This window comes from Rutidosis leptorrhynchoides, chromosome 6 (assembly GCF_046630445.1).
Source record: "Rutidosis leptorrhynchoides isolate AG116_Rl617_1_P2 chromosome 6, CSIRO_AGI_Rlap_v1, whole genome shotgun sequence".
NCBI classification, from domain to species: Eukaryota; Viridiplantae; Streptophyta; class Magnoliopsida; order Asterales; family Asteraceae; genus Rutidosis; species Rutidosis leptorrhynchoides.
The window spans coordinates 441,799,045-441,822,828 of record NC_092338.1 but is presented as its reverse complement, the minus strand read 5'-3'; the positions used below and the strand labels follow the sequence as shown (position 1 = coordinate 441,822,828).

General features: G+C 33.0%; 1 protein-coding gene across 1 annotated transcript in view; it reads left to right on the top strand.

Annotated features, from left to right (window-relative positions):
- Positions 1-23,784, top strand: part of LOC139855331 (uncharacterized) — a 37,986-nt gene that overhangs the window by 935 nt on the left and 13,267 nt on the right. The window contains exons 3-8 of the mRNA XM_071844557.1: positions 4,227-4,294; positions 4,398-4,528; positions 4,631-4,715; positions 4,811-4,955; positions 5,034-5,218; positions 5,320-5,371. Of these exons, the coding sequence (XP_071700658.1) occupies positions 4,227-4,294; positions 4,398-4,528; positions 4,631-4,715; positions 4,811-4,955; positions 5,034-5,218; positions 5,320-5,371 (666 nt within the window). The remainder of the gene's footprint in view (positions 1-4,226; positions 4,295-4,397; positions 4,529-4,630; positions 4,716-4,810; positions 4,956-5,033; positions 5,219-5,319; positions 5,372-23,784) is intronic.

Sequence of the window (23,784 nt, the reverse complement as noted above, 5' to 3'; positions counted from 1 at the left end):
CGTCCCATGCATAGAGACAAAAATCATTCATATGGATTGAACACCTGGTAACCAACATTCACAATATGCATATAAGAATATCCCCATCATTCCGGGATCCTCCTTCGGACATGATATAAATTTCGAAGTACTAAAGCATCCGGTACTTTGGATGGGGCTTGTTGGGCCCGATAGATCTATCTTTAGGATTCGCGTCAATTAGGGTGTATGTTCCCTAATTCTTAGATTACCAGACTAAAAAGGGGCATATTCGATTTCGATCATTCAACCATATAATGTAATTTCGATTACTTGTGTCTATTTCGTAAAATAGTTATAAAAGTTACGCATGTATTCTCAGCCCAAAAATATAAAGGGTAAAAAGGCAAATGAAACTCACCTACTGTATTTTGTAGTAAAAATACATATAACATCATTGAACAAGTGTAAGGTTAGCCTCGAATTCACGAACCTATATTAATTATATGTATATTAACACATATAATGGTAATCGAACAAATTCATATATCTAGATTTATTAGTTATATCATTTTTATATTAATAACTTATATATTTCATTATTCAGTTAAATATATTCATTTTATAGATAAAAATATTAATGTAGTTAAGTTATGTATATTAAATATATTTTTATATGAAGATTGTTTGTTTGTGAAATTAAATAATTATGATAATTCTAATATTAGTAATAATAAGGATACTATATAAAAATAATGATAAAAGTGATAATAATAATGATAATGTTAATAAAAATAATAATGTTAATAATGTTAATATTACTAAATTGTATTATAATAACTATGATAATAATAATTTTGTTAATTCCTTTAAATCATAATATAATTGAAATTTTTATCCTAATGGTACTAAATTTTAACCTTAGTGATAATACTAACAATAATACCATTAATGATAATAGTAATGATAATTTCAAAAATAATGATAATGATAGTAATAATAATAATTCTAATAATAATAATTATTTTAATTATAATGTTAATTTTAATGTTAATGATAACAACCACAATAATAATAATAATAATAATAATAATAATAATAATAATAATAATAATAATAATAATAATAATAATAATAATAATAATAGTATTAATAATAAAAATAGAATAACTACCTCAAAGGCTTTCTAAAAAGAAAATATTTGTCCTAGCCCAGGCTCGAACCTGAGAACTCTCGATAATCCGAACTATTCCTAATCCACTCCTCCATTCCTGCTTTCCGATTAAACTCGTAACTCGTTTATATTTAACCCAAATATTAATCCTTTTTCTTCCTCTTCTATAAAGAACATCCATAAGTATTTATCATCATCAAAATACATCTTTATCATCATCAAAATACATCTTCATCATAGAATTATGATCATAACCGAAAGCATCATCATAATTCTTATCATCATTCTTTCATTATCATAATCATCTTAGCATCATAATATCGTAATCATTTTCATTTCATCCTCGTGTAATATTACTATCATCATCCTACATCGTTCATCGTAACCCTTAACATGATCATGATTAACACTCGTTTCATCACTATCTTATTATCGAACGTATCATTATCATAACCTTCATCATCAACTTAAAATCAAAATTTTACGTTCACCATTTCTTATCACCTTATCATCATGAACTAATTGTCTATATCATCATTCTACATGGTTCAACATCATCACTGTTATCATCGACCCATCATCATCAAATAATTACGACTTACCTAATAAAGATGGGGTTTGGCCTAAATAAATCCATAGAACTTGGTAGTCCAAAAATGGCTCGGTAACTTAACCCACAAATCACGGCTCAAAGTACAAAACTCTTAACCCACCAACTATGACAATATCCATTAATAACAAGATAGATACATGCATATGTGTTGTCCCCTGGCTCCACGGAATTAACTACTAATAACATTAAGTCATCAAATTACACAAGTGGGTTTCACCTTTATTGGTACCTGTCGGCTAAAGGATAAAAAGAAAAGAGAAATGCAACACCTCATGATCTCATCTTCATTATTATGCATAAGTCATCCGATCTTAATACCACAGATCCATCATCATCCTTATCGTTATTTTACAAGAAATAGAAATAAAACTCGAAAAGAAAAGGAAGATTTTTGGCAGCGTAAGGTAGGAAACAGAAAATATGATATTTTAGTATTGGGTGGTCCTTGGGTGGTTTCAACGAGATAGAAGTAGGAGAGAGAGAGAGATGGAAATGGTGGTTTGTGGTTCGAACATGAAACAAGGAAGAAGACCGAAGATCAATGATAGGTGGTGATTGTTTGGGTCAAACAAAAAGCAACAAGAATGGTGATGGTTAGTGGGTTGTTGTGTTTAATGAGCACGAAACAGAAATAGTGATGGCATAAAAGAACTGTTTTGGGTGGTGTTCTAAATGGGTTTGAAATGGTGAAGGTGGTGACTTGTCGTTGGGAGTTGTTTGAGGTAGTAGCCGAAAGTTTCAAATGATGGTGGCGGTTTTAATGACATGGTGGTGGTAAAGTGGTTATGGAGGTGAAGATGGTGGTAGTCATAATAGTGATTGTGGGTGATGGAATTGAGTGTTGGTTCGATGACAGGTGTTGGTTTCCCGAATGCATATGTATATATATGTGTATAAGGATTTGATCATAAAAGAGTGGTTGTGAGAGTGGTGGAGAAGAAAGTCGTTGGTGATATGGTTGTGGAAATTCAAGAGGTGAAGTGGGTTGATCATGAGTAGTTCTTGGTGGTGGTGATCGGGTGGGTTTTGGTTCTCGTTCGGGAAGTGTTTGAATAGCCTACAACATGAACAATAGGGTGGGTGTTCGTACAGGATATGGCAGCAATTTTTGTTTGATAATCTGATCGAACAAAGAAGACTTAACAGTAGTATTTCAAGTGGTTTCAAGGTGATTTACGGTGGCGATTATTAGAGTAAGTTTATGAAAAATATAAGAGAGTGATAGAGATATAAAGAATGCAGAAAGATAGAAAGATATTGAGTTCAAGATCCCCGTAACCGAGCATGTATATGTATAAAGATATAATAGATAATAGAATAGGTTTAATCATATAATTCAATCAAACAAAAATCAAACACAGTAATATCAAATTCACTGTGACTAATTGGTACTACATAATTGATAGAAAAGTTAGAATATGAATTCGTGAATATGAAATATTAATAATATGATAATATTAATAATAAACGTGCGTAAGTATTCATCATTCTAGATATTTATTTGCCGACGTTTTCACGGACTGTGCTATAACGTGGTTCATTGCTAAACAGTTAGAATATAAAAGTGTTCCTAAAAATCCCAAATTATTAAATTAAATTCCTTTATTTATTTTCGTCATTTTGGTATAAAATTCGATCATTATTTTATTAAATAATATTACATCAACCGTCCCGCTCAACTCTGGGTAAAATATAAAAAGTGTTAAAATTTAATCACTAGATCCTAAATACATTTTTTTAGTAAGTCTAAAATTTATATAACTCATTTTCGTATCACCGTTTATTTTAAAATCCTATAAGTTTGAGTTTAACTTGCTTAATATCAATCGGAACCTTAAACGAGTATTACATTCATTCAACAATTTATTTTTAATATACATTATATCTATATATATATATATATATATATATATATATATATATATATATATATATATATATATATATATATATATATATATATATATAGATTCATTCTAAAGTGTAACTTCATTATCTTATATTATTTTATTTTACATATTTATTTCTAATACTTAAATAGTATTTTAATTAAATTTATATTTCAAATCATTATATATATACATTTAAATATATATGTATCTGTTTATAATTAGTTGTTCGTGAACCGTCGGGAATGGTCAAAGGTTAATTGAACACATGAACATAGTTTTCAAAGTTTTTGAGAATTCAACATTACAGACTTTGCTTATCGTGTCGGAAACATATAAAGATTAAGTTTAAATTTGGTTGGAAATCTCCGGGTCATCACATTAATCCTGTGACTTATGATGATCTGCTAGCACAAAAATTCCCCCAAACAAAGCCTATTGGTATGTATTTTACATATGTTTTGCTGTAAAATTTTAAATTATGTCATTATATCACATCAACATATATGAAATTATTATATTAAATAATCCATAATATGTTAATCATATGCTTGAAAATGCATATGTGGTTGGGCAAATTCATTCAGTACAGAATAAGAAAGAGAAGGTTGAAGAAGATGTAGAGCAAAAGTCAATAGACTTTATCATGTGTGATGTTAGGTGACTTCACAATTAACACTTATACATAAATAAAATCAAATTAGTTAAGTAGGGATTATTTGGTATTCATACACATTGTTTAACGTGTTGCATTATTTAACAGTGGTAAGCATGTCAAGTGCACAGTCTGGGGAGAGCATGCGGATCAGGTGACCGCATATGTAAGAGCACATTTGAATGATGAAACTCCTCGAGTCATCATGATACATAATGGAAAGCTGGGAAAATTTGTCGGTATGACTACTAATTGAGTATGAATGAATTTAATAATTGAATAATTTGTCAGTATGTGATAACAGTTATGTAAAACAAATTTGCCCGTCTTGATGTCAACAGGTGCACCTCAAGTATTAAACCAGCACTTTGGGTGCCGTATTTTTAAGGACGAGTCAATTGGCCCGATAAAAGAATTCATCTCAAAGTAATGTTAAAAAAAATCAGTTCTGTCTTACATTATTTCAAAGGATACATGCTTTATAAAAAAAACTAATATGGTGCAATATATTAATGAATCAGATTGAACCAAAATGATGAAGATGCAGGGAGTGTGCCTAAGTTTGCTGACAAAGATTTTGGAACTGATAGGAAGACTGCCTTGGATGAATATAAGGTTAAGGGTGTTCCTATTGTACATGTTGATGGGATAAGGTTCCTAAGTGAGGTACATTCCCTGCTATACTTCCAAAATTATATTTCGACTTATAAGCTCAAATAATGAAAATAATTTTCTTATTCTTAGGAAATACAGGATGGCAGCTGTGTCACTAAGGCTGAAGTTAAAAAAATATTTTCGGAGATGGGATGGTTTAACTATGCCTGTAAAAATTGTCATGAAAAGCTCGGTAATAAGGTTATGGGTCCAGGTGGAGAATGGGTACATTATTTCTCAACCTGTAGTGGAAATACTACTGATGTGTTTCATAAGTAAGTGAATCATGCACAAACAGACTTATAGTTACCCATAAGTACATACAAAATTATGTTATGAATGGTATTAATTACTTTTTTTGTTTATACTTGAATAGGTTAAGGATGACAATTCAGGTTGCAGATAAGTCCGGTTCTGCAACATTTGTGGTGTTTGCATCACAACTTTCTAAAATGTTAAAGAAGAGTTGTAACGATCCGGCTTTTTCGACATGCTTTTATGCCTTGTATTTTTGCGAAACTGCGTATTTGTGCGTACTGTGTTACTTTATTACTCCAGAACCTTGGCACACGTGTTTTATATTCATATATATTTTAAAACGTGCCTTGGTGTATGTAGAATGCTTAACTTGTCCACCGGATGCTTTATACCCGTTAGTGTTACTTGCCGTTACGAATAAACCGCGGACTGCGCGCACGTTTGACTTTTGTCAGAACCGGAATATTTGGGCAACGAAATATTAATTATTATTTTATAATAATAATTACTTGGGCCTTTGGATGCTTAATTTTATTTATTTAATTGCTAAAGCCCAATAGTTAGTCTTGTTGGACTTTCTACCTTGTTGGGCTCAAGCCCACCCTACTCTAGCTAGTGACCCAATTAATTAGCCCAAGTATTATTACTAGTGACCCATAATAATAAATAAATAAATAATTAATTAATTAATGAGTCATACTAGCATAATGGATAAGGATTATCTAATTGTCACATGTGATTCTAGCATTAGTACACACTTTAGACAACCATTATCCATAAAGTAACAATTTGTCTCCCCCTCCCCTCCTCAAAAATCACGGCCCATGAGGCCTTTGCCATGTCATCAATCCATGTCAATTTCCTTGCCTATAAATACTAGCCATTAGCCTCTCATTCCAACACTTGATCATTTGGTTTTCACACACACTTGTTCTTTCTTTCTTTCCTCTCTAGTTCTTCTTGTAAGTTTTCTTTTTCTTCCTCTTTTTCCTTATCATTTTCGTGTACCATCATCATCATTTATGGAGATCAAGTTCCTTTTAGCTTTGATCTTGCTTATATCTTGTTGATTCAAGCATGAATCTTTCAAGAACATGGAAGATTCAAGCTTTCTAGCTTGAATATTCATATCTTTTGTAGATCTACTTCTTTTATACTTTAATCTTTCTATTTTGTGATAAAGATTCAAACTTTTGTTTGTAATCTTCATGTATCTTCAAGATCCAAGCTTTATGCTTCAAGATCTTCAAGAACACTTAAAGGTTCAAGCTTTCTAGCTTTGTGTAATGACCCGCACTTTTTCGATCGTTCTATACTTATAAGATTAATATTTATATAAATTAAACCTTACCAACATGATAAGCAATCCAAATTGTTGAGATTTATGTCTCCGAAAAGAGTTTTACACAACGTTTGACCGTCTAGTTTGACCGATGATATCACGAACTATACAATATATGATAATTATATGTTTGTGTATATATATGTATATATACATATTTAACATGATTAATGAATGTTTTAATACCTCATTTTGTATTAATAACAATAAGTTATAAGTATGTTTTGAAACTACTAACTTAAGTTTTCAAAACGATAACCATACGTAACGTTATTTGACATAAATACTTATAATCTATAATGTTTATACATATATCGTATAAGTAATGTATTTAATCACTTTTAAGGACTTAAATACATAAAACCATATAAGTGTATTCACAAAAGATAGCTATATTTGAATCCTCATTCCATTTTTCACAAAATTTCTATACGTATATCTAGAGTATAAGTACTCGTATCATACCTAGCTCCTATACGTATTTACTATTGGTATATACACATCAAATCACCACCTAACTAGCCCTTGTTACTGCCCTAAGGTAGAGGTAATTGCTTTTGTATGATTGTTTGACAAATACACAAGATTACAAGCTAAAAATTTTGTCCTTGCCCCCCCCCCCCCATATCACGTTTTTAAAGGGTCTTCATGGATCCTCATTTTGATTCATTTTAACTTCAATTATCTTAGCTAAAACACACACTCTTTCTTAACCTTTAAACTCCATAATCATCCAGCAAGTTACCAAGAAGATCTAGCCATAAAAACCTTACTTAATCACCATAAGAAAACTCTTACAACAACACTTCAAGAAATCCTTCCAAGAACACAAACTTACTTCCAATCTTTCATCCAATTCCATCACCCTTTTGGTTCTAGCTTTTTACTCCTCTTTTACAGCAACCTTGTCCAAGGAACTTGAGGTAGTAACTATGTTCATAACCTTATTCGATTCATATATATGTAGCTATCTTATTTTGTGGTATAAGATTTAACAACAAGAACATAGTTTGAATATTTTCAAACTTGTTTGCAAACTAAATAGATCCTTCTAACTTAACTTTTAAGATACTTCAAGACCTGTAATATAACTTAAATATATGTTAACTTAACAAGGTATAACTTGGTTTTTCAAAGATTACCTTAAAAACTGTTTTTACGACGTCGGAGTGTAACCGGGGGCTGTTTTGGGTTGGATAATTAAAAACTATTTTGAACTTTGAATTGGAGGTTTATATTCTGGAAAAATGATATTTCTTATGAATATGTTAACACATAAAAATTTCATGATTTAACTCAAAGTATAAGTATTTTTAGAAAAATAATCATTTAAGGTTGTTTACATGATGGAAAATGATTAACTTCATAAGTTTCACCAAAGTTTGACCTATGACCTGTGATTTCGAAAACAAACTAAGGTATTTACAGTTCATATTCTTAAAGAGGGACTCGATCCAAGGAAGTGGCAAGTTGAACCAACGAAAACGGAGTTGTAACGAAGAAACTATGACCAAAACGAGATCGGATATCTAAGACTAGTTTAGCTACGAAAATAATTGGAGAAAATTAAATAAATCACATATTTTTAAAATAACATGATATTTCATATATATGTACTCATAATTTAATTTTATATGGTTCAGGATCACCCGTAAACAATACGAGAAGATTAATCATAAGATTCCCATGATTGTACGCAACACGTCATCTGACAACACCGGTACTTTATGTACGCAACACGTCATTTGACAACACCGGTACCATGGGTCAAGATTAATCTCGACCAATACATATACGATGGGGTTTTATTTATTTCGTTGGGGGTTTATTAAACACCTAAAAATGAACCATTTAAAATTGAATTACTAACATCGGACTGCTAACTACGGACTAAGGAATTATTAAAAGTATTAAAAGTATTACAAGTATATATATGTGACGATTGTTTAAAAAGAAAAGGTATTGATATATTATATATGGATAGGTTCGTGATATCAATCGGAGACCAAGTCAAAACTACATATCTTCAAGACGAAAGTGAGTATATAGTCCCACTTTTAAACTCTAAATATTTCGGGATGAGAATACATGTATTTTATGTTTTACGATATGGACACAAGTAACTGAAAAATATATTCTACGTTGAGTTGTACCACTGGCATACTTCCCTGTAGCTTGGTAACTGTTATTTACAGCGGTATTGTAAACGCGAATCCTGTTGATAGATCTATCGGGCCTGACAACCCCAACCGGACTGGACGACCAGTATTCAACGGTTGCACAGTACTTCGTTTCGTGACTACACTTGGTACGGTGTAGTAAGATTTCATAATAAAGGGAATATGCGACGTGATTAAATGTTAAGTATGGTTACCAAGTGCTCAACCACTTAGAATATTTTTATTAAAACGTTTATATATGAAATCTTGTGGTCTATATATATATTGCTGCCGGCATTAAACCTATATCTCACCAACTTTATGTTGACGTTTTAAACATGTCTATTCTCAGGTGATAATTAGAAGCTTCCGCTGCAACATGTTGAATTTAAGCAAGATCTTGAGTATGCATATTTGTGTCAAAAATAAAACTGCATATCCGAGGAATTGTAATGTAAAATATGCTAGAAATCGTATTGTTATCATCACATGTAAAGTTTGTAAGTCTAAGATTATCGCTAAACGATAATCATCTTTTTATTGTCTAAAGCTTGTATTAAAATAAGAGTTATGGTTTGTAATGTAAAATATATGCAGTTGTTCTTTTAAAAATGTCGCATATAGAGGTCAATACCTCGCAATGAAATCATACGTTATCTAACACGTTCTTATGGTTAAGGACGGGTTATGACATGTGGTATCAGAGCGGTGGTCTTAGCGAACCAGGTTTGCATTAGTGTGTCTAACCGAGAAGTCGTTAGGATACATTAGTAAGTCTGGACTTTGACCGGGTTTGATTTAAAAACCATTGCTTATCATTGTTGGTTAAAATTTATATGTAAATATTATGTAGTACTAATGGGTTAGTTGTTGTGTGATAGATGTCGGGCTCAAAACTTGTTATCACATTCAGCGACTCCAAACCAGAATCTTCAGATGGTGTTCCAGTCATTAACCTATCCGATGACGAAAATGATATCTTTGGGGAAGACTCACAAATTCCGGATGAACCGACTATAGAGAACCCGAAAAGTGAACCCGAGGAGGAAAGTGAACCCGAGGAGGAAAGTGAACCCGAGGAGGAAAGTGAACCCGAGGAAGAAATACAGGAAATTACAAAAGACGAGTTCGAACTAGGAAAGAAACGAAAGGCTAATGAATTAGAAAATTCAAATCCCGAGTTTAGTGAGGATGATGTGGCACCAACTCCACTAGACACTACCACCCCTATTCCCGCTATTCCTATTCGTTCTATCCCGGCATCCAGTTCTTCAGTCCCACAGCCAAAATATAGGCAGACAGCCAGGATAAGCGTTAAGCGATTCTTTGAACCTAAACGTCCTAGAAAATAGACCAAACGATGCGCTGCCGTATTAAACCATGGGATCATATAATGTTTTGTATAATATTATTAGTGTGGTTTGCTTAATGTTCGATGTAAGATAAGCATATGTAAAATAGTGAAGTGTGAAATGCAATAATTTTCCATGGTTAAGTATTATTTAGATGGTAGTAATTGATTCTGTACTAAGCTATTAAGTATGAACATTAACGGGTAGGTATTACCCTAGATATAATTATAAAACGCTAATAAGAAGAAAAGGCTTTTATAATAATACCTGGTTCATATTATTAATAAGCTATAATGTACTGTAAATATACACTACATCTATAATATTCCATGTGAATAATTATTTTCTTTTCATTCTTATAGAAGAATATGGCGCGATTGAACCGAATGACGGAACAAGAAATCCAGGAACTCATCAATCAGCGAGTGAACGACAGAATGTTATGGGTCGAGGCTGTAAGAGGTGCTGCAGTTAACCCAAATCCTCGTGTGGGGTGCACTTACAAAACTTTTCAAGCTTGCAAGCCCTCATCATTCAGTGGAACAGAAGGACCGATCGGTTTAACCCGATGGATAGAAAAGATGGAGACTGTGTTTAAAATAAGTGGTTGTGTTGAAAAGGACATGACCAAGTATGCATCGTGTACTTTACAAGATAGTGAACTCACGTGGTGGAAAAATTATGTGAAGGCTGTAGGAGGAGATGTAGCTTATGATACCCCATGGGAAGAATTTAAAACAATGTTAATCAACGAATATTGTCCAAGGAACGAGGTTAGGAAGTTGGAAGATGAGTTACGAAGTCTGAAGGTTATTGGTACTGAAATCACCAACTACAATCAGCGATTCATGGAATTAGTTTTGCTATGTCCTGAATTGGTTCCAACCGAAGAACGGAAGATTGAAATGTACAAAGATGGTTTGCCCAAAAAGGTCAAGGCAAATGTTACAGCATCGAAACCTAAGACAATTCATGAAGCTATAACCATGGCAAACGAGCTAATGGATCAGGTCATCATGGATAAGAAAGTATCCAATACTGATGTGAAGGTATCAGGTAACAAAAGAAAGTGGAATGGAAATTATGATCGAGGTAACCAACAACAATCTTTTAAGAAACAAGAAAACACGCAAGGTGCGGGTAGTGGTTTAAGCTTTGGTTATAAAGGACAAAATCCTTTATGCAACCGATGCCACAAACATCACTCTGGTTACTGTAATGTGGTATGCAACAAATGTAATCGAAAGGGTCATCTTGCTGAAGATTGTAGGGCTCTCGTTACAAATACAAATGGTACCAAGACTCCTGCCACCAATGCAAATAGAACTGCTTTGGCTACCATTACTTGTTTTGGGTGTGGAAAACAAGGTCACTATAAGAGCCAGTGCCCGAATCCAGAGAAGAATATCGGACCTGCACGTGGGAGAGCATTTGTTATTAATGCTAGAGAGGCATGTGAAGACCCGGAGCTTGTTACGGGTACGTTTACCATTAATAACTTATCCGCATCTATTATATTTGATACTGGTGCTGATAGAAGTTACGTGTGTAGAGACTTTCACGCTAAATTGAATTGTTCATCATTACCTCTAGATGCTAAGTACATGATTGAGTTAGATAATGGTAAACTAATTAAAGCCGATAAAATTTGCCGTGATTGTAAAATAAATTTAGCCGGAGAAACATTTAAGATTGATTTGATACCCGTAGAATTAGGAAGTTTTGATGTAATAATCGGCATGGACTGGATGTCCAAAATAGGAGCTGAAGTTGTGTGCGCCAAGAAGGCAATTCGCATTCCTCGTAAGGATAAAATGCCAGTAATGATTTATGGAGAGAAGGGTAACTCAAAGCTAAAACTCATTAGTTATTTGAAAGCTCAAAAGTGCTTGAAGAAAGGGTGCTATGCTATCTTAGCACATGTTAATAAAGCCGAAAAGAAAGAAAAAGAGAAGTGCATCAATGACGTGCCTGTGGCAAGAGATTTTCCTGAAGTATTTTCGGAAGAGTTGCCGGGATTACCTCCATTTAGATCTGTAGAATTTCAAATAGATCTTGTACCAGGAGCTGCACCGGTTGCCCGTGCTCCATATAGACTTGCACCGTCCGAGTTAAAAGAACTTCAGAGTCAGTTAAAAGAATTACTGGATCGTGGATTCATACTGATGTTATGCGAGGTGTATATAAAATAGTATTATTTTTAGTGCGAAAATACTATTAAATACGATACAATTTTACACAAGATATTTATTTATTTATAGAATGGATATACTTAAACCTTGCTACAACACTTATAGGCAGTGTACCTAATCGTACAGTAGTGTAGTTTTTAGTAAGTCCGGTTCGTTCCACAGGGAAATCTTTAAACAAAGCTCAACGCTATATTAGTTTACTTTTATAAAAATACAAATATATATATAAGTAATATTATTATTATAAAGGGGGGTTTTTACCGTTTAATGACCGGTTTGTCGATTTTAAGATTTTAGTCGCAGTTAAAACCTAATGTAAAATATTAAATAAATAAAAGACTTAAATTAAAACTTAAAGTAAATAACGATAATGAAATTGTGAATAATAAAAGTGCGATAAACTTGCGATAATTAAAAAGTACGATAATTAAAAGTGCGATTAAACAACAATAAATAAAAGTGCGATAATTAGAAGTGCAATTAAATATAAAATAAAGGAAATTAAATATGAAATAAAAGAATTATGCTTATTTAAACTTCCGTAATCATGATGTTTGACGTGTTGATTTTAGTTTTATGCCCATGGGTTAATTGTCCTTTGTCCTGGATTATTTAATATGTCCGTCTGGTTTTTGTCCATAACAGTCCATCAGTCATAAATATAAAGTGCAAGTGTCCTTGTCAAATTATTATTATACCCGAAGTTAAATATTCCAACTAATTGGGGATTCGAATTGTAACAAGGTTTTAATACTTTGTTCAATGAATACACCAGGTTATCGACTGCGTGTAAACCAAGGTTTTACTACTTTGTTAACAATTACACCAATTACCCTTGAATGTAATTTCACTCCTGTTTTAATTATTCTAGTGGCTATTAATCCATTCCCGTGTCCGGTTAAATGAACGATTATTCGTACATATAAATACCCCGCCCATCGTGTCCGATCGAGTGTATATGGTAATTTATAGGGACGCCCAATTGTAAATCTTTATATTAACATTAACAAACTATCATTTAGTTAAACAAATATAAAGCCCATTAATAGCCCATAGTCTAATTTCCACAAGTGTCGTTCTTTTGTCCAAACCCCAATTATGGTACAAAGCCCAATTACCCAATTTTAGTAATTAGCCCAACATCATGATTACTTCGTTTTAAATAAGCATAATAATAACTTAGCTACGAGACATTAATATAAAAAGGTTGAACATAACTTACAATGATTAAAAATAGCGTAGCGTTACACGGACAGAATTTCGACTTACACCCTTACAACATTCGCTAACATACCCTTATTATTAGAATTATAATTAAAATTAAAATATAAATTATATATATATATATATATAAATTTTACGTATGATAAGAGAAGAAAAAGATATGAATTTTTGATCAGAATTCGGTTTGCTTTATAGGCAGAGTTGAAATTTGGGGCTTCGCGACTCGCGGTGAAAACCTCTTCAAACTCCGCGAGTCGCGGAGGTTACTTTTACAGCTCAGTCCTTGGAGTTTTTCTCTGCCGACGGTTTTTTATTTATAAATATAATATATATATAATTAATATAATTAATTATATATTATATTATATTTATATACATAGTTAACTTGTAATTTTTAGTCCGTTGCGTCGAGCGTTGAGAGTTGACTCTGGTCCCGGTTCCGGATTTTCGAACGTCCTTGCGTACAATTTTATATTTTGTATTTTGCGTTTTGAATCTTGTACTCTTGTAATTTCGAGACGTTTCTTATCAATAATTGGAACCTCTTTGATTGTCTTTTGTACTTTTGAGCTTTTTGGTCGTTTGCGTCTTCAATTCGTCGAATCTGTCTTTTGTCTTCACCTTTTATTATTTAAACGAATATCACTTGTAAATAGAACAATTGCAACTAAAAGCTTGTCTTTCTTGAGGAATAATGCTATGAAATATATGTTCGTTTTTAGCATTATCAAATATTCCCACACTTGAGCGTTGCTTGTCCTCAAGCAATATCGTCTTGAAATACTAGAATCACTTCTTTATTCTTCACACTTTGTACATCAGTGATTTCTATACGGCGGTATAAACAATGGTAGTAACGATATGGTTTACAGTCCCACATCACTATAAAAATTTAGATCCATTAAGGAAATTGGATCTTTATGAAAACATTTGATCTTTTGAAAATTAAATCTAGTTTTTACCCTAGATAAGTTTTCCGGAATAACCCTTTACCGGTGTTTGCAAAATATTTTTGTGGGTTTGGTGGGTTTCAGATTTGAAAATTTTAGCTCAAAACTTGCGGTTTTGTGTCACCCACTTGCTAACCTTGTATTTTGAAAGCAACACGTCCAGTTTACTTGTCCCGTATATTACCTTTCGGTAAACTACCGTCCGGTTGTAAAGGAAAGCGTTGAACAAGCAACTGTTAAGGCAATGTCCCGTGACAGGCTTTTGATTATGGTCTATAACGTGTCGGACGCAATTACTATCCTTGGTAGGAGCAATAGTAAAGCTCACCCTTATAATTTTTCGGTCTGGCACAAGGTCCTGTCTTTGACCATGCTATGCAACCACCGTTCTTACGGTTGACACCCGATTTAGTTCAGGTGACCTAATGAATTCCAGGTGAATTCCTAGGATTTTACGTTCAATGGTAATGAACGCATTGAAAATAGGGTTTTCAGAAAACAAATCGGTTTGTAATTTTGATCAAAATATTTTCTCGTTTAAGCTCGAGTTTAGATATCATCGAATTCCATGAGTTTGTAATTCTCAATCTTTAAGGTCAATCTCTAGGATTGAGTAATATCAGTCTTAAAAGCTGATTTTTAATCTTTAAGGAGATTATCCTTTCTGGGGATCTGATTCATTAGTCTTATCCAGCTAATTTGCATGGTGCCCCCCCATTGTATGAGATAAATCCTTCTCATGGTTAGGATAAATCTGACCACTTGGCGACCCTGTTTAATGCTGAGGTCCGTGGATTTCCTGCTGATTTTAGTGATAACTTTTCTAGATTTTTCGTCAACCTACAGCTGGTCTGAACGACAACTTCATGACCTAAATCAAGAAGCGCGTGTCTTTTTCGGAAGACTTTACTTCCTTTTAATGATGGAATTGATTCATCGTATAGATCCATCTCTTCTTTTCTTTCATCGGGTAAAACAGTTTAGTTTAGTCCAAAGCAAAAGTATTTTCAGTTATTTGTTACAGATATATGTGACATATGTTTAAAATAATTTGGTAAATTTTCCCACACTTGGCTTTTTATTTTTCTTTTTATCGTCCTCTATTCCATTTTAAATGAATTTTGACATTTTAGTTTGTTTCTTAATTTATGTCCTTTCCGAGGTAACAATAATTTCGGTGTTAAAACCTAGTTTTATCGTTCATAAATATGTTTAAACATGATTTGAATTCATTTAATTGAAAAATTTTACTAGAATTGGGTAGTCAGTATATAAGACTAGGGCTGTTCTTTTTTATCAGAGAGCACTAGATTCTAATACAACTACTGCTTTACTAGTATTTTTAATGGTAACCAAGTGTATAAAGTAAAAAAATTTTAAAATCCGAAAGAATTTAACCCCTTCCCACACTTAAGATCTTGCAATGCCCTCATTTGCAAGAAATCAGTAACAATTTAAATTATTGAGGGTGATTAGTGTGAAAATGATTAAATTTTACCAAAGTTTCCAAATATATTGGCGTTTGTTTGCTGAATGATAAATGGTGCACATCATTTGTTCATTCCGTCTTGTTGTTATTTCACATATATTTTGCATCTTGTCGTCAAAATTAGTTGCTTTTGCTGAACTTAATGCCAGTCTTTGAAAATGCGTTGTTTTACCCTGTTGTGTACATAAGATAAACTGCAAACATATATACATATTTTTGAAGTTTGGTATATTACCCCACATTAAAAAATTATTAAAATCTAAGAATAAAAGTTAGATAATTATAAAAATGATTACAATATTAATTAAAAGTATTAAACATATCAATAATTACAAATTACAAAAAAAAAAAAATAATAAGTAAACTAAGGATGATATTAGTACCAATAGGGGTTCCAGGCATAACCATAAGTGCTATAGAATGCTTCGGCAGGGTCATACGTAGGATATGGTGGCTGCATCTCTATAGACCAAGGAGGAAAGATGGGTTTCGGTGTAGGAATATAGTTTCTACCTATATGTTGGCAATGAGCTATGATCTGGTTCTGATGAACTTGCCAATCTTCAAATGCTCTCTGTCTAGCATTTTCGTATTCCTGAGAAGCTATAAACCTATGCATTTCTTGCATCTCATTCCCCCCTCCTACATTACCTTGTTGCTGGTTTCTCTCCACCTGTGGATGTCTACCATGGTATCGTACTGCGGCGTTATTTCGCCTCTTCAAAACTTTCGCACCATGGTATACATTTAAACCTATAGTATCGCGGGGTTCCGGCTCTTCTAGTAATAATCCCCCCCGACTTATATCCACACCGAGATATTCACCAATCAAAGTAATAAAAATACCACCTCCTATTATGCTATGTGGTCGCATCCCCCGAACCATAGCTGATAAATAATAACCCACACAATATGGTATACTTACAGCGCTTTGTGGGTCTCGAATACACATATGGTAAAACAAATCCTGTTCATTTACTTTTTCTTTGTTCTTACCCCTTTGTGTAATCGAATTAGCTAAAAACCTATGTATCACTCTTAATTCGGCTCTATCTATATCCAAATAAGAGTAATTTCCCCCTTTGAAACGGTGATGGCTTGTCATTTGACTCCACACACCGTGTGTATCAAAATTCTCATCTATCTTTCTACCGTTTAGTATCAATCCTCTACAATCGGCAGACGCTAACTCCTCAGGCGTATATATACGTAAAGCCTGAGCCATGTCCAGTAAAGACATGTGGCGCATCGAACCGCCTAACAAAAATCTAATAAAAGAACGATCGGTTAAACTAGCTACCCGATCATTCAACTCTATACTACATAACAATTCTTCACACCATACTTTATATACAGGTCTGCGTATGGTGAATAAACATATCCAGTCATTAAAAGAAGAATTACCATACCTCTGTACAAGTAATTCCCTAATTGGCCCGGCCAATTCTACAGCTTCTAAGGGTCCCCATTCTATGACCCTCGGTACCTCAACAATCTTGGAATGAAGAGTATGCAAACCCCGTTGATATTTTGGATAATCTATCCAAAGTCTGTCAAATCTCAGGTTCGGGTGCAACTCTTCCAAGTGCATATCGGAAAAAGTCATGACTGGATGAGGTACATCCTGCTTGTAGTAGTTATCCACCTCCTGTTGTTCCAAATTCTCAGCAGGAGCATTGCGGGCTTGGGATGAAGATTCACCCCTTTCATTCTGCAAAACACATCAAACACAATTTTTGTGCATCCAAATATGCATTAGTGTCAGCAAAATCATCAATCAAAATAATTACAATGATATTATCAATTTATATCAAACTTAAGCTCATTTTCACATTTTTATCAAATCTACACTTTTTCAAATAAGCATATACGAAAATGTTCACCAAGTTCATAAGCATTCAACTCAAATAACATGTCAAAATAATCATTACTAGCAATTAAACAAGTCTCAAATGGCATTATCTTTCAAAAATCAAGTTCATGAATTTTAGACTTGAAAAAGTCCACTTTAATTCTCAAAATCATGTTTAGGCTCAAAGTTTGGATCATTTAACTACCTAAACATGTTACACTACTTAATTTAGCAACAATTCATGAAAAAAATCGGCCATAACCTGTTTATATCAAAAAGCCCCAAATTGCTCAAGAACACAAACCCTAGATTATTCAAAATTTGAAGTTTAAGGCTTCTAATCATGTTAAACAGCATCAATCTAGGTTATACAAGCATAATACATAAACAATTTAAGTCTAATTACACTAAAAAGCATTAAAATCAAATTGGGGAAAAAATAGCTCAATAACACTTAATTTCGAATTAAATGGTGTTTAGGTGTAGAAATTTACCGTTTTTCTTGAGTAATTCTTAGATAGCATCCTTCTCAACATGATTTTAGCAAAAGATTTGGTGATTAACGGTTAAAAATTGTGATTTTGGGGGTTTTTTTTTCGTGTATTTCGTGTGCAGTTTTTCGCAGTGTTTTTGGGTGGGGGAGTGAACTGATCTGTTTTTACGTTTTATTTTTTTTCTGGGTTTTGGTCCCTCCGCGAGTCGCGGAGATTTCCTTTTCAAACTTTTTTTTTTTTTTTTTTATCTTTAACTTATAAAACAATTAAGAAATTAATTTAAAATTTTGTTTCCCTTATTATTTAGGACGAGGTCGTTTCGGATCGATGTCCTAGTCCGTCTCTCGACAAAATTTTAAAATTTGTCTTTTTGTAGCGATTGTTTTAAAAGCTAAGATTTTTGGGTTTTTTCAATGTTTTTGGCATACTTTAAATTAATAAGATTAAAAATAATGATAATAAAAGTTCTCGTCCCTCCCTCGGGTAAAGCAATTTCGGTTCAAAGACCTAGTCTTCAACTTACGACGAATTTTAAAAATCATATTCTTAACTTAATGAGATAAAGTAAATTTTTGTTTTTTAAATTCACACAACTTAAATATAAAATTCAAAATTAAAAATTAAAAATTAAAAATTAAAAATTCACACCAAACTTAAAATTTAAAATGCATAAAATTAAAAATTTATATTTTAAAAATTCACACCAAACTTAATTTAAAAATTCATATTATAAATTCACTCCAAATTTATATTAATTTTTCAAATATTTACAATTTTAAAATATATTGTTTTTACAAAGTTTACAATATTAATTTAAGATTTAAATATTAAGATTAAAAACATGGTAAAAATAAAATTAAAAATCTTTTTGTCTTTTTATCCCACTTTAATCAATCAAATATTATCAAAAATATGCGCCCCTCTTTTCGGTAAAGTAATTTCGGTTCCAAGACCTAATTTAACTCATGACGAATTTTTGAAATATTTTGGGTTGATTGATTAAAGATATTTATACCTTAAGAATAAACGTTAAATTTCGCAGTGATGTAATAAATTTTTGAATGATATCAATAATTTCGGTCGCCAAACCTAATTTTATTTAATACCAATTTAATACTTTTTAGCGAACAAATTAGCGTTTATTATCAAAAGGTTAAAAATAAAAATAAAAACTAAAAACTGTACAGACATACCTGTGAAATAGATTTCTTAGTTATATGATCTATCCCATTCATAAGATAGTCGGTTTAATTGGTTTTCCATGGCTACATAGGCATAACCTCGAGCATTCAGTATCTTTTCTTCTAAACATATGAACGGTCCGTCTCTGCATAAAGTAACAAATTCGGTATTTGAATAGGTTTGATTATTTGAACATTTACCTCCATGTGACCATTTTCTGCATTTGTGACATCTTTCTAGGTGTCGTGCTCTTCTTTTCGCTGCGGATTTTGATTTTCCTTTACCAAATTGTAACTTATTATCTTCGCATCTGGATTCTTTTCTAACTCCGTCCATTCTTTCTCTGATTACTGATACTATTTCACTCGGGAGTATGTCATTATTTCTTTTAGTGATCAAAGCGTGTAGCATTAGACCATGGTTTAGTTCACAGGCAGTCTTCATTTTGTAAAAACCTAAAAAAAATAAAAATTCAGAATGGGGGGAGAAGACTAGTTCTTTAGGGTCTGCTAGGGAAAGACCATTCAGGTTCCATTTTCGAGAACTACACGAAAACAGACAATCTAACTCTAACAGAAATACATATTATCCTTTAAAGACTTGATTCTCCCCACACTTAGTTAGCTGTGGTGTCGAAATTGTGATTAACTTCGTTGTCGACTTCCATTGGACCATGTATGTAATGTTTAACTCTGTGACCATTAACTTTAAATTCAATCCCATTAGAATTTATTAATTCTATCGTTCCGTATGGGAAAACTCTTTTGACTATGAATGGTCCAGACCATCTTGATTTCAATTTTCCAGGAAATAGCTTGAATCGTGAATTGAAAAGAAGAACTCTGTCTCCTTCTTTAAATTCTTTTGAACTTCTGATTCTTTTATCATGCCATTTCTTCGTTCTTTCTTTATAGATTAACGAATTTTCGTATGCTTCATGTCTTAATTCTTCTAATTCATTTAGTTGACTTAATCGTAGACGTCCGGCTTCATGTAAATCAAGATTACATGTCTTCAAAGCCCAAAATGCTTTGTGTTCAATTTCTACTGGAAGATGACATGCTTTTCCATAAACAAGTCTAAAAGGTGTGGTTCCAATTGGAGTTTTGTAGGCTGTTCTAAAAGCCCAGAGTGCATCCTCCAATTTAATGGACCATTCCTTCGGATTTGATCCTACGGTTTTCTCTAGAATACGTTTTAAAGCTCGGTTGGTATTTTCAACTTGTCCACTTGTTTGTGGATGATATGCGGTGGAGATTTTATGAGTTACTCCATATCTTTTAAGAACTTTCTCAAGTTGATTATTACAAAAATGAGTTCCCCGATCACTTATTAAAGCTTTCGGTGTTCCAAACCTTGCAAAAAGACGTTTTAAAAAGTTGACTACAACTCGTGCATCGTTAGTTGGGAGAGCTTGTGCTTCCGCCCATTTAGATACATAATCAATGGCTACGAGTATATATAGATTATTATTAGATTTTGGAAATGGACCCATAAAGTCAATACCCCAAATGTCAAATACTTCACATACTTGGATGACATTTTGTGGCATTTCATCACGTTGACTTATTTTTCCGGCCCTTTGACATGCATCACAGGATTTGAAAAGAAGGTGTGCGTCTTTGTAAATTGTAGGCCAATAGAATCCAGCTTCATAAACTTTTCTTGCTGTTAGTTGAGGCCCATAATGCCCTCCTGTTGGTCCTGTGTGACAATGGTTTAAAATTTTACTAGCTTCATCTCCAAATACACATCGGCGTATTATTCCATCGGGACAACTTTTAAACAGATGTGGATCTTCCCAGAAATAGTGTTTTATATCACTGAAGAATTTCTTTCGTCTTTGGTACGATAATCCTTTTTCAAGGAATCCACAAACTAAGTAGTTTGCATAGTCTGCAAACCATGGGATTTCTTTATAATCTATCTTCAATAGATATTCATCAGGAAAGTTGTCTTGTATGGCCGATTCATTTAGAACTTCTAATTCGGGATTTTCAAGACGAGAAAGATGATCAGCGGCGAGATTTTCTGCTTCTCTTTTATCTCGGATTTCAATATCAAACTCTTGTAAGAGTAAGATCCAACGGATTAATCTTGGTTTAGCATCTTGTTTTGAAAATAGGTATCTAAGAGCAGAATGGTCTGTATAGACCACCGTTTTTGCTAGAACGAGATATGATCGAAATTTGTCAAAAGCAAAGACAATAGCAAGGAGTTCTTTTTCAGTAGTTGTATAGTTCGTTTGTGCTCCTTGTAACGTCTTACTAGCATAATATATAGGTTGAAATCGTTTTTCAATCCTTTGTCCTAAAACGGCTCCCATTGCAAAATCACTTGCATCGCACATTAGTTCAAATGGTAGATTCCAATTTGGTGTTATCATGATCGGCGCATTAGTGAGTTTCTCTTTAAGAATATTAAAAGATTTGATACACTCATCTGAAAAGATGAATGGAGCATCCTTTTCTAGGAGTTTATTCATAGGAGTGGCAATTTTAGAAAAATCTTTTATGAAACGTCGGTAAAAACCGGCATGCCCTAGAAAACTCCTAACTCCTCTAACATTTGTGGGATGTGGAAGTTTAGCAATTACATCTACTTTAGCTCTATCCACTTCAATTCCTTCTTTTGAAATTTTATGTCCAAGAACGATGCCTTCTTTAACCATGAAATGGCATTTCTCCCAATTAAGTACTAGATTTGATTTTTCGCATCTAATTAGCATTCGTTCCAGATTAACTAGACATGATTTAAATGTATCACCGAAGACTGAAAAGTCATCCATGAATACTTCCATGCATTCTTCTATCATGTCATGAAAAATCGCCATCATACACCTTTGAAAGGTTGCAGGGGCGTTGCAAAGTCCAAATGGCATTCTTTTGTAAGCAAAAGTACCATAAGGGCACGTGAATGTGGTTTTCTCTTGGTCCTCGGGTGCTATTGGAATTTGAAAATATCCGGAAAATCCATCTAGAAAACAATAGTAACTATTTCCGGCTAATCTTTCCAACATTTGATCTATGAAAGGTAAGGGAAAGTGATCTTTTCTGGTGGCGTCATTTAATTTTCTATAATCAATACATACACGCCATCCTGTTACAGTCCTAGTAGGAATAAGCTCATTTTTCTCATTTGTAATGACAGTCATGCCACCCTTCTTAGGTACGCATTGAACTGGGCTTACCCATGGACTATCAGAGATTGGATAAATTAAACCTGCATCTAACAGTTTAATAATCTCTTTCTTAACTACATCTTGCATATTAGGATTTAGTCTTCGTTGGCGTTGCACATACGTTTTATGACCCTCTTCCATAAGGATTTTATGTGTGCAATACGAAGGACTTATTCCTTTAATATCATGAATCTTCCATGCAATGGCTGGTTTATGAGCTTTTAACACAGAAATGAGTTGTGATTTCTCATTTTCAGTAAGAGAAGATGATATTATTACAGGTAATTCAGATTCACCATGTAAATAAGCGTATTCCAAATGGTTTGGAAGTGGCTTTAACTCTAATTTCGGAGGTTCTTCTATCGAGGATTTATATCGATATCTGTCTTCTTCTTTTAGCATTTGAATTTCTTCTGTTGTTGGTTCATATCCATTAGCTATAAGTGTAGCTAACATTTCAGCTTCATCAATTGGTTCATTACCTTCTCCTAAAGAACATTCTCCTGTTCCTTGTAATTCTGGAAATTCTTCTAATAATTCTGCATGTGCATCTATAGTTTGAATATAATAACATGTATCATCTGCAGATTGTGGTTGTTGCATTGCTCTATCAACTGAAAAGGTAACACTCTCATCCTCTATACTTAGGGTCAGTTTCTTACCGAACACGTCTATCATTGCTTTAGCCGTGTTTAAGAATGGTCTTCCTAATATGAGAGGAACTTGAGAATCTTCTTCCATGTCCAAAACAACAAAATCTACTGGAAATACTAAAGTACCAACTTTAACTAGCATGTTCTCCATTATCCCTCTAGGATATTTTATTGATCTATCGGCTAGTTGTATGCTTATTCTGGTTGGTTTCAATTCTCCAAGGTCTAGTTTAGCGTATAGTGAATACGGCATTAGATTTATACTAGCACCTAAGTCTGCCAATGCTTCTATTGAACTAAGACTACCCAGAAAACATGGAATTGTGAAACTTCCTGGATCAGATAGTTTTTCTGGTATCTTATTCAACAGCACTGCTGAACAATTAGCATTCATAGTAACAGCCGAGAGTTCTTCCATTTTCTTTCTATTTGAGATTAGATCTTTCAAGAATTTAGCATATCTAGGCATTCCTGAAATCACATCAATGAAAGGAAGATTTACATTTATCTGTT